At 41.5% G+C, this 16158-nt stretch overlaps 1 protein-coding gene across 1 annotated transcript in view; it reads right to left on the reverse strand.

The window, feature by feature from the left end:
* The window catches only part of MROH2B (maestro heat like repeat family member 2B), a 59372-nt gene that overhangs the window by 12313 nt on the left and 30901 nt on the right, over positions 1-16158 (reverse strand). The window contains exons 20-30 of the mRNA XM_010974454.3: positions 14892-14999; positions 14219-14371; positions 13303-13329; positions 12450-12569; positions 12153-12232; positions 7357-7492; positions 7166-7261; positions 6824-6913; positions 6358-6478; positions 3533-3630; positions 996-1148 (exon numbers count right to left, since the gene is read on the reverse strand). Of these exons, the coding sequence (XP_010972756.3) occupies positions 996-1148; positions 3533-3630; positions 6358-6478; positions 6824-6913; positions 7166-7261; positions 7357-7492; positions 12153-12232; positions 12450-12569; positions 13303-13329; positions 14219-14371; positions 14892-14999 (1182 nt within the window). The remainder of the gene's footprint in view (positions 1-995; positions 1149-3532; positions 3631-6357; positions 6479-6823; positions 6914-7165; positions 7262-7356; positions 7493-12152; positions 12233-12449; positions 12570-13302; positions 13330-14218; positions 14372-14891; positions 15000-16158) is intronic.

A 16158-nucleotide genomic window follows, 5' to 3' on the forward strand; every position in this document is an offset into this window, starting at 1 on the left:
CTTGCTGACTTTGGACAGACATTTTTAGGTTAAACGTAACATCTCAAAATTATGATTTCTTTATTGTAAATATCCTGTAAACACGATTACCACAGAGTCCCATTTCAATAATTCTTGGAGAGGATTTAGGTCCCTATTGTAAACTTTTACCTAGTGTGTGAACAACTCCCCTTTTATGCTAAACACACAAATACATGAACGTTTCAAATTTATTAACCTTTGATTCTTCCATGCCTGGCCCAGTGCCTGGCACATAGTATGTACTCAATAAATGCTTTTGGAAAAAAAACCTGATTGAATAGTAATTAGCACAGAGGTCATTTCCTAAAGCCATGCATTTGAGAATTCTTTAATTTAGGGTAGTTGACTCTGGTGCTTGGGGGACCATAACTTCTTTCTCCTGTTCCCCTTGGGAAGCCTTTACTGAGTTAAAACTTCTCTTCCTCCTCATTCATCTCTGAATTGCTGGTATTGTTTCTGACTTCAAGAGAGAGGATAGAGCATCTCTATTTAGAGCTTTTAATCAGGCTTCCTGAATTTAAATCCTGTTCTCTCTGCTTAACTCTCCAGCTGGGAGGAAGGATTGAGGACTTTTCTTTCAATCAAGTCCCCAGTGACAGCCTCCTTTATCAGAAAGGACCTAAGGTGTGTCCAAGAGCAGCCTGAAGAGTGGCAGAGGAATTGGAGACCCTCCTGGCCCTCAGGGACAATCTCAAAGGCATGCACTCACAAAGCCCCTCTCATCCTTGCAGACCTCGCAACCCAGTTTTCCATAATCCAAATGCCTTTGGTTCAGAGATTCTTCCTCTGTCCAGAGAGTGGCGGTTTGGAAAGTTCCTATCATCCCAGCCCAGGGAGGCAACCGAGTCAGGTGGAGAGAGGCCCTCAGCATGAGCCTGCAGCCCATCAGAGGACCGACTGAGAGGTGGTGGCCTATTTGGTATTTCAGGAGTGTTAGAAATTATGCTCAGTTGTCAAACTGGCTGTCAGTTCACCTGATCTTCCAAAGTAGCTCCTTGCTCCTTCAGGGCGGCGATCATCCATACACCGCAGGCCTTCGTGCAGGTGGGGTTGAGGCTCTCCAGACCATCCAGGGTTTCCTCCAGGAACATCAGGATTTCCTCACTTGGGATGAGTTTACTGACTATCTGAGAAGGTACCCAAAAAGGCTCAGGTCATCAACCGACCTCACTTCCTGCCTGGACGCCTACAACACGCTACTCTTTGTTTTAGGGTATTAGAAACCACCAGCCTTTCCAAACAGCTGGCGTATGTATGGGGCTAGAGAAACTAGAGAAAATAGTAAAATGGGACATAGACATGATCTTTTAACTCTAAGCAAACTTTCTCTGAAGTTATCTTTTTATCATTTCATATGTATTGAATTCCAGACCTGCTGAGGCAATTTCCTCTCAGAACTTGAGGTTATGGTATACCTCACAAAGGAAAAAATCATGCAAATTTTTATATGGCAATTTATACGCTGAAAGTACTTTCACATACATTTCATATATCATAGAAATCAGTCTTGTGTCTGCCAAAGAATAGCTAAGCTTGAGAATACAGGAAATCCATCACCATGTACCAAGTGCAATGCTAAATACCAGGTGTCTCACATATCTGTACAGGGTGTGAATTATTATGAACCCTGTTTTGTGCGTTTTCATGGTTCAATATTAAAAGTAGTCAATAAAAGGTCAAGAAAAAAACACCTTTGCAAGTTCAGTCTCCAAACAAGAACTCTACAGAATGTTTGGTTATATATATAGCTGTGTGTGTATGAATGAAAAGGCAGGCAGGGGAGGGGGAAAGTTAGCAGTTTGAATAAATTCCAGGAGCATTAGCGAGGGCTTTAACCAGCAAGACAGTGATGATTATGAGTTTGTGCATACAAAAACATTCCTAGTCACAACCGAATTCCGCCTGTATTAAATGGCCCAATGATATTTGATAGAACCATCTTTGAGAGAAAATGAGTTCCTTTTCTTAAAAATCTGAAAAGGTTTCTATGTACCTTCTGGATTAAAAAAAAAAAAAGTAGTTGCACATCCCAGCCAGTTTCTGAGTAACCATAGCTCCAAGATCAAGGACCAGACTAGGGCATCTGCTCTATGTAACACCAAACAGGTCCAAGCTCAATGGTCACATGTATTTTTCTCATATTGGGATGGATATTGGTTTAGGAAGAAAGGGAGGAAGAGAACTCATGTTTGGGGCACCTACCATGCATCAGACACTTTCTAAGCATTTGACATGTGTTCCCGCCCAGTCTCCCCATGGGCCTCTGTCCTGCAGTCTCATCACTTTCTCCTCTCTGCTGCTGCCTTCTTGATCCAAGCCACCTAATCTCACGCATGGGTTCTTGTAGTTTCCTTCAAACTGATCTCACTAGTTTCACTCTTGCCAGCCTACAGTCTAGTCTCAACATGGCGGCCAGATGACCCTTCAAAAATTTAAGTACAATCATGTTCCTCCTTGGAGAACCACCACAAGCCAATGAGGAACTTCTGCAAAGTAGGAAAAGTGCCCTGTTCTCAAGATAGTCACTCCTCTCTGTTGTTGTCATAGTGACTGATTTTGTTGGACCCTATGCTTCCCTCTGTGGATAACTGCCATAGCACACATGCAAATCTACAATGTCTACATTAGGAATGATGCTGCCTCACATGAGGGTGCCCTTGTACACTTCACAACTGCCACCATTGTATGGAGTGGTCCTAACTCTTCTGCTCAAAAGCTCTGCTGGGTTTTGATCTCAATTGGAGAAAAAACCAAGGTCCTTAACAAGGCTTGGAAGGCTCCTCAATCAGCCTTGGTCTATCTCTTGGATTGCAGGACCCACTTCTTTCTCTGCCTCAGGGCCTTTGCACATGCTGTTCCCCCTCTGCCTGGAATGTTCTTTTCCAGATGTCTCCATGGTCTTCCCAGGGGATTCCCCCCCAACTCTTTATTCCCTTCCTTTACTTTATTTTTCTCAATTATCACTAGCTGACATCATATTTTTCTGGCTGCTCTATCTACTAGGACACAAGCTCAGTGAAGGCAGGTGTTTTACCTTTTTCTGTCCTTAGAGCCTAGAACAAAGTCTGGCAGATGGTAGGTGCACAGTGCATATTAGGTGAAAGAATAAATGACTGAATAAATGAATGAGTTGATTGATCAATCCTCACAACAGCTCTGAGATGGAGCTTATGAATTTTTTTTTTTTTAAGATGAGGAGACTGATCACACAGTGGACACACTTCAAGCAGTGCACTCAGAGTGCATCTGATCCGACTCCAAAGCCCTGCCCCTTCTACTCCGCCTCATTGCCTCCCTCCCCTGGAGAGGGTCGCTTGGTTCACGAGGTTTCCTAGGGTCTGAAATGATCAGTGCGTGGACCCAGAATTAATAAATGAGTGGACAAACGTCTCATTCTGCTAGAATGGCTAGACAATTGCCTGCCTTGGTAGTGGGCATATCCAGCTTACCCATTTGGAAACCAACCCGGAATCATCCTTACATCCCTTGGCCTGTCCTCCATATCTATTACCTTTGCTATTTTAGAGGAAATCTTGATCTGGACCTCCACATCATCACATTGCAGCCCTTCCTGCAAATCCTGTAGTCTGTCCACTTCCAGGCGAATGCCTAAAATCAACAAAGGGCGACACAGGAGTTCAAAGAGCTGATAAGGGTGGAAGAGGCTGACTATGTTTTGATGTGACACTAATTCAGCTGTTGGATGCCTTTCACAAATGCACTAAAGCCTGTCTGATGAGAGGGTGAGCACAGAGCAAACACTCATGGAGTAGTTGCTGCATGCTAGCAGCTGGCTAAGTACTCTGCACACAGTGATCTCATTTATTACTCCTAGAGCTCATCTGAGGTTATTTGCAGTTGAGAAAGTTGAAGGGGAGAGATGTAAAGCCATCTGGTCGAGTCGTGCAGTGAGTAAAAGTAGGAGCGTTGGAACTTGAACCCTGGTCTGACACTGATGCCCGGGCTCTTACTACTATGCTATGCTACTGTCTTTCTTCGAGTTCCACTCTGCAGTGGGCCACCTGCAGATGGTAAAGTGACTATTGTAACAGGAACATCAGCAACTGTGTAAATGGTTGCTCATATCAGTTCATAAACACAGACTTAAATGGTAATGATTTTCCCTTTGTTGTTTGAATGAAGTATAGTAGTTGTGGAAACTCACACCTGAACCAGTCTTTGGGAGGCAGACTAGCCCAGTGCAAGACACGCAGACTCCAGGCTCAGACAGATGACCTGGGCTCAAAGTCCAGCCCCACTGCTCTCAACTGTCCAAGCAACTGGTAAATTTCTTAACCTCAGATCCTTCATCTCTAAACTGACTGCATAACATTCATGTGCATTAAATGGGTATTTAATTTAGTATCCTACTAGTTACTTCTATCTAGTAGGTATTGAATAATCATATTCTTTCTCTCTCTCTACCACGTTTATTTGATGAACCAAATTAAAGAGTTAAGGTGAACAAAGAAGTGTGGGATTTCTTGTTAACAAAGAATATTTGAGGACCTGAACTTGGTGTGTTTCAGAAAAATAAAAAGGGCTAACGGGAGAATCGGTAGAACACTAATAGAATTCCAATTCCTTTCTTCCTGGGAGGTCCCTCTCTGGGGCATATCTTGTCTTATTAGATAGTCTTTTAGTTCTCACTTGCTTAATTCATTTTTTTCTCCTGGCTTTGGTAAAAACATACACCCTTAATGAGTTATCATCCCAAATCCCAAGAAACTGTCATACTTATTCTTGCTCTGCTGAATAGTTTTTTCTTTTTGACTGACTAAACTCTCTGCCCCAACTTTTTGGCTTTAGTACATTTTGCTTATGTGAATCTTAGAATTGTAGTATCTGTGTTCCCAGCATCAGAACAGTGCTTGACACGTGGAAAGGCACTCAATAAGTATTTTCCAGGTACCTAAAAGGGTGAGGAGGGGAAATGAGGTATGAGCAGGCAGTAAACCTGGACTGAGCACCCCTGGCTGCACCCGGTCTGCTCACAACTGTGCACACGACGCAGGGCCAACCTCGCCCGAAGCTCCTGCTGATTTGACCTGGATTTAATCAGAAGGCCCAGAACTCTGGTTTCAGTCTGAGACTGAGGTTTTAAAATTTCTTACATTTACTATGACTATGAGTCTATTTCTGGTTTGTAAATAAGTTCATTTGTATGAATATTTTCAGATTTCCACATGTAAGCAATATTATATGATATTTGTTTTTCTCTGTTTAACTTACTTCACTTACTCGGTAATCTATAGGTCCATCCATGTTGCTGCAAATGGCATTATTTCACTCTTTTTTATGGCTGAGTGATATTCCATTGTACACACACACACACACACACACACACACACACACACACACTACATCTTCTTTATCCATTCATCTAGGTTGATGAACATTTAGGTTGCTTCCATGTCTTGGCTATTGTAAATAGTGCTCATGTGAATATTGGGGTGCATGTATCTCTTCAAATTACAGTTTTAGACTCTAATAGACTCTAATAGAATAGACTGACAGACATAGAAAATAAACTATGATTACCAAAGGGGAAAGGAGGCGGGAAGGGATAAATTAAGAGTTTGGGATTAACATATATACACTTCTATATATAAAACAGATAAACAACAGGGACCTACTGTATAGCTCAGGGAACTATATTCAGTATCTTGTAATAACTTATAATGGAAAAGGATCTGAAAAAGAATCTGTATATCTATATATCTTGTAATAACTTATAATGGAAAAGGATCTGAAAAAGAATCTATATCTATATCTATATATCTCAATTGCTTTGTTGTACATCTGAAACTAACATAACATTGCAAATCAACTATACTTCAATAAAAAAAAGTCCCTTACATTTTTCTGACACTGACAGTTATTCACATGTCCTCGGAGAGCAGAGGTCCTGCTATGAAAGCTGGAAAAACCTCCACAAAGTTATCTGTGTTAGAGAACTTTGAAAATCACTTAGCACCATAATAATAGTGCAATTTCCTCCAGAAGAAAAATGTGTGTGAGAGAAAGCTTTGCTAATATGTTCAATTGCTATGCGATTTAAATCGGACAGTCTCAAAACATTTTATCTACTTTAGTAGATTTTTATGATGCTTTGGTGTTATTATCTTTATTATGTAAAAAACTCCAAAAAGCAGAGCCACTGACGAAAAAAGGACCCAAGAGACAGCTGTGACATAATTAAGGTATTAGAACTCAGAGAGAGAGGGAGGGAGGGAGAGAGAAGAGGAAGGGAGAGTAAATGTACCAGGAGAAAAGCTGAGAACAAAAGCAAACAGACATCTTCTCTCATTTGTGGGTTACTCATCCTCCCCTCACCTTTTATGCAGAACAGACCAATAGCCGAACTAGCAGCTGCCTGGCGGATGGTGGGCAGGGTGTCACATGAGTGAGGAGCCAGGAGGCCGAGGAGTGAGCCGATTTTAAAGTTCTCTGGTGCCTGCAGGACGAAGGGGGCCCCAAAGGTGATGGGGTGAGGGTGATGTCCCAGGAGATTCCCAACACTGGCTATTAAGTCCCTTGTTTCCTCCGGGCGGGCCCTTAGACTCTCAAAGCTACCCTTTAAGGGCCGTAGACGAGTCAGCCAGCAAAGACAACCAAATAGCTTCTTCCGAGCGTGCTTGCAAGTAAGTGCTCGTGGTTAGGACAGACCCCTCAGTTGGTTCTTGGGAGAGACTCCAGCTGGGACCCCAGACTCATCACGCAGAGTTTTGGATTCCAGAGGCCTCACAGGGCCCTGTTGTTAGCAAGAAACGACATCCATCCCTTCTAGGGGCTTTCTTACCTCAGTGTCATTTGTCAGCACTTTTGCGGTGATCTGGAAAGCTCTTTCTCTCTCCCACTCTTTCTGGGAAACAAGCCACATTCGGAGAAGCTGTTAGTCAAAGAGTAAAAGTCCTCCCCTTAGTGTCCTTCGGATTCATTTGTCCAGTTCTCTCGCTCTGCCTCTTCCGGCACAAGGAGCTCGCCTCCCCAAGAACAACTTTCAGGCGGCCTGGCCCCACGTGGTGGGCTAAGCGGGTCGGGCTGGGCGAGCCCCTGTGACCAGGACAAGGCAGCGTCTGAAGGGTGCGTGGGAGCGCGGACGAGGGAACATGGGGTCGGTTTGCGCGGTGGCCCTACTCACGTTGAACATTTCTTGACAGTCCTCTGCGCTCGTGTTATCCCACACCGTGGTCCTCAGCAGCTTCCCCAGAGCATCCATGGAGCGGTCGTAGAGAAACTGAAATCAGAGGTGAGGATGAGTGCCGGGCTGAGGGCAGGAGTTCATCCACGCTACTGGGTTCTGCCCTCCACTCGGACCCCGCCCCCGCGTACGTGAATGTGCTCCTTGTCCTTGTCCGTCTCGCCCTCGTTTTTGAGTTTTTCCAGAGGTGGAAGGGGCAGCAGCCTCCGGATATTCTCCTCGAGAATATTAAGATGGTCATTCAGTGAGAGCTGAGGTTTCAGTTTACTGAAAGGAGAACCACATGGAGTGGATATTAAATCGAGCAGGAAAACATAACCCAGAGGAGTTTCCAAGAATCGTCAATCTGAAGGGGCTGAAGGGTTCAGATACAGTCCCAGAAGTGTTGGGATGCTGAGGGAGGTGGTGACAGGAGTAGAGAGAGATTGGGGACGTAGAACCAGACTGTAGTGATGGGCATAGTCAAAGTGCTTCAGTTCTAATTTAGTGTGAGCTGGCTTTGCATTACTTAACCCTTTATTATATGATCTAAAGGCAATCTACTTGTTTTCTTCAGTGTGTGTGTGTGTGTGTGTGTGTATGTGTGTGAATGAGAGAGAGAGACAGAATGAGGTTCTAAGTTTGGAACAATGAGTTTTCTCAATGTCATATGTCCTCTCATGTTCCATGTAGTGTCACACGTCCTACAGGATCTTATGAATGCACAAGTGAACAAACGATACTGGAATCTTCCTTCCTTCCTCCCTCTTTCCCTTCCTTCCTTCCTTCTTTCCTCTTCCTTTCTGTCTCTTTCTCTGACATTTATTATAAACATCTTGAGGATATAAACAAATCTGGACATAACTTGGAAAAATACAAATGTTCAATAAACAGGAGAAACTCCATTTGTTATTAAATGAATATAAATGAAAACAATACAATACCACATGTCAGCAACCAAATTAGCAAAGAAATTAAAAATGATGATACCGTCAGGGAAGGGTGAAATTGGTCCTATCACAGGGGAGTAAAATCAGCACCGGCTGGGACAGCTCTACTGAAAGTGTTAAGTGTGTTGAAAAATGCTGAACAGTCTTCTCATCTTTATTGTCTGGCTGGCTTTAAAAAAAATCAACCTATTGAGCTATAATTTACGCACAATAAAGTACATCCATTTAAAGTGTGCAATTAAATGAGTGTCACACTCATGAAACCACCGCTATAATCAATACAGAACACTCCTATCACACTGCCCCACCCCACCCCACCCCACCCCCAAGTCTATCCTTATGCGTCTTTACAGCTCATCTCTTTCTCCATTCTGGCCCCACGAAACCACTGATTTACTTTCTGTCATTAGAGATGAGTTTGTGAGTTCTACAGGTGTCCCGTCCAAGTGAGGGTGGCCATTAGTAACACGTGGCTATTGAACACTTGAGTTGTGGCTGGTTTGAGTTTAAAAATGCTATAATTATAAAACACTGAATTTTGAAGATTTAGTATGAAAATCATGTAAATTACCTTACTATTTCTTTATACTGAATGCATATTGAAATGATAATATATTGAATATATTAGATTAAGAATCATTATTAAAGTTAATTTAACTTGTTTCTTTTAACACTTTTAAAAGTGGCTACTAGAAAATTAAATGACACGTGTGACTTGTATTATATTTATTTCTACTTGACAGCACTACTCTGGAGCCTGGTTAACTCTTAATTTATCTTCAAGATTTATTTGAGCTTTCTTCAAACCTCCTTCATCTTTGTAAACATGGCAACCTGTGCCTTCTCTTATCTTGCTTATTATCAAATTTTAGAGAAATTATGTGGGTGTATTTTGCATGTATTTTCCTCAGTAGGATAAAACTCCTTCAGGGCAAGGCCATATTTTGTTCAACATTGTCCTTTAGAATGTAGCTCAGTGTCTACTAGATGGATGCAACTCAATAATATTTATTGAACCAAATTGTCAGCTTTTATAATTAGAAGTTCAGAGAACACATTTTGCACAAAGGTGTTCACCAAAGTCTTATGGTTTTCAAAAACAAGAAAGAATTAACTGTAGCAATATGAGGCATATCTATACATCAAGACTTTAGGCAGCCATTAAAAATGATGTTTGCTATTTCAACATAATAAAGGCTATATGTGGAAAGCTTATAGCTAACACCATGCTCAGTGGTGAAAGACTGAAGACTTCCCCTTTAAGATCAGGAAAGAACAAGACAATGATCTCTCTTCTATTTAATATAGTACTGGAAGTCCCAGCCAGAGGAATTAGACAAGAAAAACTGAATAAAAGGTATCCAGATTGGAAAGGTAAAGTAAAATTATCTGTTTCCCAGTAACATGATTTATACATAGGAAAACCTTAAAAATCTTCAAAAATCTATTAGAACTAATAAATTTGTTGAGTTGCAGAACACGAAATCAACACACAAAAATCAGTTGCATTTCTGTACATTTACAGTGAACAATCAAAAAAGGAAGTTAACAATTCCACTTAAAATAGCACCAAAATGAATAAAACACTTAGAAATAATCTTAACTAAGGAGGTTAAAAACTTGTATAGTGAAAATCACAAAACATTACTGAAAGAAATTAAAGAAGACACAAATGGAAAGACAATCCATGCTCATGGATTTGAGTACTTAATATTGTTAAGATGTCCATACAAAGTAGTCTCCAGATTTAATGCAATCCCTATCAGAACTCCAATGGCACTTTTTGCAGAAATAGAAAAATCCATCTTAAAATTCACATGAAATCTCAAGGGACACCAAGTAGCCAAAACAACCTTGAAATAGAACAAAGTTGGAGATCTCACACTTCCTAGTTTCAAAACTTATTACAAAACTCCAGTAATCAAAATGGTGTAGTACTGGCATGAACAAACACACAGACCAATGGAATATGACAAAAAGCCCAGAAATAAACTCTAGTATGAATGGTCAAATGATTTTCAACAAGGGCTCCATAACCATTCAGTGGGGGATGATAATGGACTTGGTGATGATTTCTTGATATTACACTAAAAGCAGAGACAACAAAAGTACAAATACATCAAAATGAAAAACTTTTGTGCATCAAGGAACACAATTGATAGAGTAAAAAGACAACCTATAGAATGGGAAAAAAATCTGCAAATCATATACCTGATAAGGGGCTAATATTCTTATGTAGAATAGAAAGAACATAAAATATATAAATAACTCCTATAACTCAACAACAACAAAAAAGAAAGAACCAAAAAAAAAATGGGCAAAAGATTGAATAGACATTTTTTCCAAAGAAGATACACAAATAGGCAATAAGCTTATGAAAAGATTCTCAAGGTCAGTAATCGTTAGGGAAAGGCAACTCAAAACTGCAGTGAAGAGGGAGGGTATGGCTCAGTGGCAGAGTGCATGCTTAGCATGCACGAGGTCCTGGGTTCAATTCTTAGTACCTCCATTAAAATAAGTAAATAAATAAAGCTAATTATCTCCTAACTGCACCCCTCAAAAAAAAAAAATGATACTACCACCTCACACCCATTAGAGTGGCTACTATAAAAACAAACAAACAGAAAATAACAAAGTGTTGGCAAGATTATAAAAAAGATTAGAACCCTCATGCACTGTTGGTGGGAATGTAAAATGGTGCCACTGCTATGGAAAACTCTACAGTGGTTCCTCATATGATCGCCATATGATCCAACAGTCCTACTTATGGGATATACCCAAAATAATTAAGAGCAGGGTCTGGAAGAAATCTTTGAGCAACTATGTTCATAGCAGCACTTTTCACAATAATCAAAATGTGAAAACAGCCCATCAGATAAATGTCCAACAGATGAATGGATTGACAAACTATGGTATTCACATAAAATGAAATATTGTTCAGTCTTAAAAGGGAATGGAATTCTGATACATGCCACAACATGGCTGGACCTTGAGGGCATTATTCTAAGTGAAATAAGCCAGGCATCAAAAGACAAACACTGTATGATGCCACTCAGATGAGTGCTACCTAAAGTATGAAACTCACAGAGACTGGAAATAGAATGGTAGTTGCCAAGGCTGGTGGAAGGAGGGGATGAGGAGTTGTTTAACGGGCAGAGAGCTTCAGTTTTGCAAAATGAGTAGAGTTCTGGAGATTGGTTGCACAGCAATGTGAATGCCCTTGACACTACTGAACTATACACTTAAAAATGGCTAAGATGATAAACATACCATGTATATCTTACCACCATTAAAAATTTAAAAAACTTAATGAGAAGAAAATGACGTTTGTGAAGAATTGGTAATCACACGGGAACATGTAAGGTGAGGTGAGAAAAAACAGGATTAAAAAAAACATACACAGAGTAGAATCTCAACTCTGTAATCAACATGGAAGACTAGAAACAAAGACTCGAAGGAGACACACCAGAAGTTGACAATAGGGGGAAGTTAGGGGTGATTTTAATTTTTATTATTTTTAAAAACTTTCCATAGTTTCTGAGTTTTAACAGTGAACTTCTACTTCTTTTACTGCAGGGCGAAAATATTATTTTTAAAATGTGCTTAAATTTATTTCCTTCCTCAGGCTTACTGCTTGCTGCTAACCAAACTAGGATGTGATTAAGGCTTTCATACGTTTTTAATGGGAAGATTAAAGTTTGCCTGTGGGTGAAGATAAATTTTGTTTTGCACAGAATTTTCAGTCCTCATATATCAATAAATCTGACTCCTCTAAGCAGCCTGGTTAGTCCCTGTCAGACATCAAATGGTCAGGCTCTCGGGCAATTCTGAAACTCTGGAAAGAGAAAAAGCCCCCATTTGAAATAATCTATCGATGAGCTGTGTTCATTTTTGGGAGGGTGCACTAGAGTCTGCATCGATCAATAAGTCAGTTGATCAGAAGAAGCATACAGGAGAGGAAATATTTTTAAAAATGAAAACAACAAAAAATTCTCTACCTGAGGTATCTGATGGCGATTAAAGCTTTCCACCGCACAGGGCTTGCTAAAGAGTCCAGGGGCTCATCCCTGATGAAGTCCTGCAACACAGACAAGGAGGCAAAATGTCTCAGGAAGGACCAGGGGAAGGTTCTAGATGTAGTTGAGACCTCATTGGGCCATTGGGTGTCTTCAGACAGAAATATGGCAAGATCTGTTTCCTGAGACTGGCAAGTTTTACACACTAAAAAAAAGACAGCCCTGCACTTTTGGTAATGAGCTTCTCAGGGTCTTGCCGTGTCCTCGCTGCACACTCACCAGCATGTAACCCAGCAGCACCTCCTTGTAGGAAAACTTGAATTTCTCATCCTCAGCATCTTGGACAGCAATGCCAATCTCAGTGATACTTCTTATAAAACTCATTTGCAGATCCATATCCTAGAGTAAAACAATTCATAATGCAAGCCAAGGTCTTAGACACCACACCCAGTTCTACAAATGTTCAACTTGGGGTTGAAACATGCCCAGACAGGGGTGAGAGTCCGCAACCTTTGTCATCTTCACCTGAATTTAGGATCCAAGTTGCAGGGATTTGATCCAATTGAGAAACTAAGGTCAATCTCCAGCCCCACCCCCCACCGTAGATTGAGGTTTCTCTGGAATAGTGGCTTTTGAACATTTTTGACCAGAAATCACAGTAGTAAACAATTTACCATTCTACCCAGTACTTACATGCAATGTATTTATGTATATAATGTACAATTGAAATGAGAGTTTTATGATGCTTATTTTTGCTATATGCAACATACTCTTCTATTTCTTTTATTTTATTTCTTTACAAAAAATTTGCTGGTTGTGATCTGTTAGATATATTGAATTGATTTTATGATCTACAGCTGGTTCACAACCCACAGTCCTAAGAACACTGTTCTAGTTCACAGCCTAACTTGCAGACCACCTGGAACCAAATACAGCTCCTTGTTCTGTCTTAGATTAGGGTCAGGAATCCTGGCTTCAGAATTGGATTAACTAGTTATCTATTGGGATCCTTTCCTGTGGAATCAAATCAAGAGAATGTTTATGCTTACTGCACTTCCAGGGATCATGATTTATATTCAAATATATTTATATTCAAATACGTGTATTCCACTATATCAAATATGTCACGTACCTTGTTCATCACAGACATGCCCAGAACCTGAAAAATCAAAGGCAAAAGCAGGTACTAGAGCAGCAGTTAGAAATCTCCCTCATCCCAGTGAAAAGATCCCCCCATCAGCTTGAAGGACAGCAGTGAAGCAGGATGCTATCTTTCCAAGTGGCAGGGGCTGTTGCCTCCCTCCCCCATTTTCCAAGTGAGACCCTGTACATTGGCAGATTCTTTGCCCCAGGTGAATCGTGACTAAGCTCCAGAAGCAGCGCAAAGACGTCAAGCCCTTTGGGTTTCAGGCTTCTCATTTTAAAGAGGCTCTATCAGACTTTGGTAAGAAAAAGGGCATAAATGTAGTCTCCTGGCAGAAAGGGCAGTGAAAAGTTACAAAATGAAAGTTAATAGGGCAGCTGACTTTGGAACTGAGCTACAGTCGATTCTGCTACAACTCTTGTGTTAAAAATGCAAATTGGTTCCAATGAAATTGATACGTGGTGAGAGTACTTTCAGCATATTCTGAATCTTGAGTTTGCTTATGTGCAGTTTTGTCGTGAGAGTAAAAAGGTGCACCCGTTGAACGGAGCCTCATAGGAACACGCACACACATACCTCAAGCATCTGTCGACTGCCTCAGTTCACTGTGTGGGCTCAGCTGCTCCCATCCAAATCCGGCATTACAGCCGTCCGTCAGATTTCAGACACCCCTTCTCTCTCTCTCTTTTTCTCTCTCTTTCTTTCTCTCTCTCTTTCTTTCTTAGTGGAGGTACTGGGGATTGAACCCAGGACTATGTGCATGCTAAACATGTGCTCTACCACTGAGCTATACCTACCCCCCTGATCTGTTATCTTTTAAGCATGAAGAGTTCCAAGAGCTAAGACCCTCCAAGGTTTGGGAACTCCTGCTGGGAAACTGAGGTGGCCCTGTGTTGGCTGTTACCTGAGAGCACTGGCCATAAAGAAACAGGACTTGGGACACAATGTCTTCATCAAGCCTGGTGAGGAGTTGACTCTTGGGAGCATGGAGGGCCACGGCTCCGTAGATTACCATGACGTCAGTCTTGGTCAGGCTCTTTTTGCCAGAAAAAAGACCCTGAAGAGGAGGAAAGAGAGACATGAAAAATGTGATTGAAGGAGCTTCTTTTTCTTTCATGTTTTTTCCTAATCCTGTGGACTATGATGGGGGTTAAGAAATGAGACTGGGATTATTAAAATTAGTCAAAAATGGATATTCTTGCTGATATAAATGTAAACACCCAGGATGGGGTGGTGGGGCTATCAGGCTATCACAGAGGTAACTGTGAGAAGGCTTGTGTTTAGTTTTTACTTATTTAATCCCTCTCCTTCCAGGAACACACAATAGAAACTGTCCATGAGGCCTGAGCAGCTGGCGGAGGGACAAACCTAGGCACACACGGGGCTCCTTTGGACCCTCCAGGTCAGCATTAGTGACAGAAAGTGGAGTAGACTTGCTATACAGCCGGTCATCTCCAGGGCTTGGGCTTGGACGGTTCTGATCTGGAGTAAAGACCTGGGGACAGGAGCCAGTATACTATGGAGAAAGGAGACTCACCGAAGGAATTAGGGTCATTTAAGGAGGAGATTATTCTTACCTTACATCGATTCATGAAAAACTTTTCCCTATCTTGGAATGTTTTAAGAACTTTCAAAACAATATCAAAGTGGTTCTCGGCACAGCATCCTAAAATAGACGTTATCCCCTAAAATCAGAAGAGATAGGAGATTTTGAGTTTATTTATTTATTTAACAAATATTTATTGAGCACCTATTATGTGTCAGGAACTATTCTAGGGGCTGGGAATTCATTAGTGGCCAGAACACACCAAACTCCTTGTCCTTGTGAGTGTACAACCAGGGGAAGTCACAGAGAATTGACATGAAGTTAACTCATAAATTTGGTAAACATATAAATATGTGATTTGTCAGATGGCAATAAGTGCTACGGAGACAGAAAAAGCGAAAAGAGAGAGTAGTTGCTGCAGGTGGGGGGAATTAGTGATGTAAACAGGGTGGCCAGAGATGGCCTCAATAAAAGGGTGACGTGGAGAAGAGCTATGCAAGGAAGGGAGCCATTGGATGATCTGGGAAGGAGAGCTCCAAACAGAGAGAAAGTAAGTCCAAAGGCCCTGAGGTCCACTGGGGAGGTAGAGTGGACACACAAGGGAAAGTGCAAGGTGAAGTCAGAGAGGAAGTAGGGCGTTGGTCTGAGTAGGGCCTTTTAGGTCACAGTCAAGAGCTGGGATTTTTAATCTTAGATTAGTGGGAAGCCAATGGAGAGTTTTTTGAGCTGAAGTTGATTGATGCTTTTTCAAGGCTTGCACTATTCTGCTGAAACTTCATTCCATCTTCAGTGGTTAAAATTTCGACAGCTGGTAGCTCCTGTTTCACACTCGATGGTCATAGCCACCCTGGCCCACATTTTTTCTGCCTCTCTTGCCCCAGGCTGACTTTACCAACGTGCCTTCTTGGCAGTTTGTTCATGAATCCTGTCATATTCATCTGGTTCAATTACCCTGCTAGAACCAGCAGGACAATCCAGGGACTAGACCATTGTCATCAAGGCCTCAGCCAGCACTGTTCTTTGTCCTAAGAGACAGGCCACACACCCTCCACAACCAGAAGACACTTGGAAGAATTCTTTAAAGGCTTATGACCTGACATCTCTGTGTCCCTTGGTCATGGCTCAAGATACAAACATCTCTATCTTTTAACCTCTGGGTCCTCTCATCCTACAGGGTTCCCAGTCCATCCCCCTGACTTCTTAAGTCCTTCCCCAACTTTCCCACTCTGTGACCTATGTCCCACCATCCTTCTGTCATTTAAGTCTGGCAAAGCCCTGGACAAATCTGACTCTGCCCT

The sequence above is a fragment of the Camelus dromedarius genome, chromosome 3, assembly GCF_036321535.1.
Source record: "Camelus dromedarius isolate mCamDro1 chromosome 3, mCamDro1.pat, whole genome shotgun sequence".
NCBI classification, from domain to species: domain Eukaryota; kingdom Metazoa; phylum Chordata; class Mammalia; order Artiodactyla; family Camelidae; genus Camelus; species Camelus dromedarius.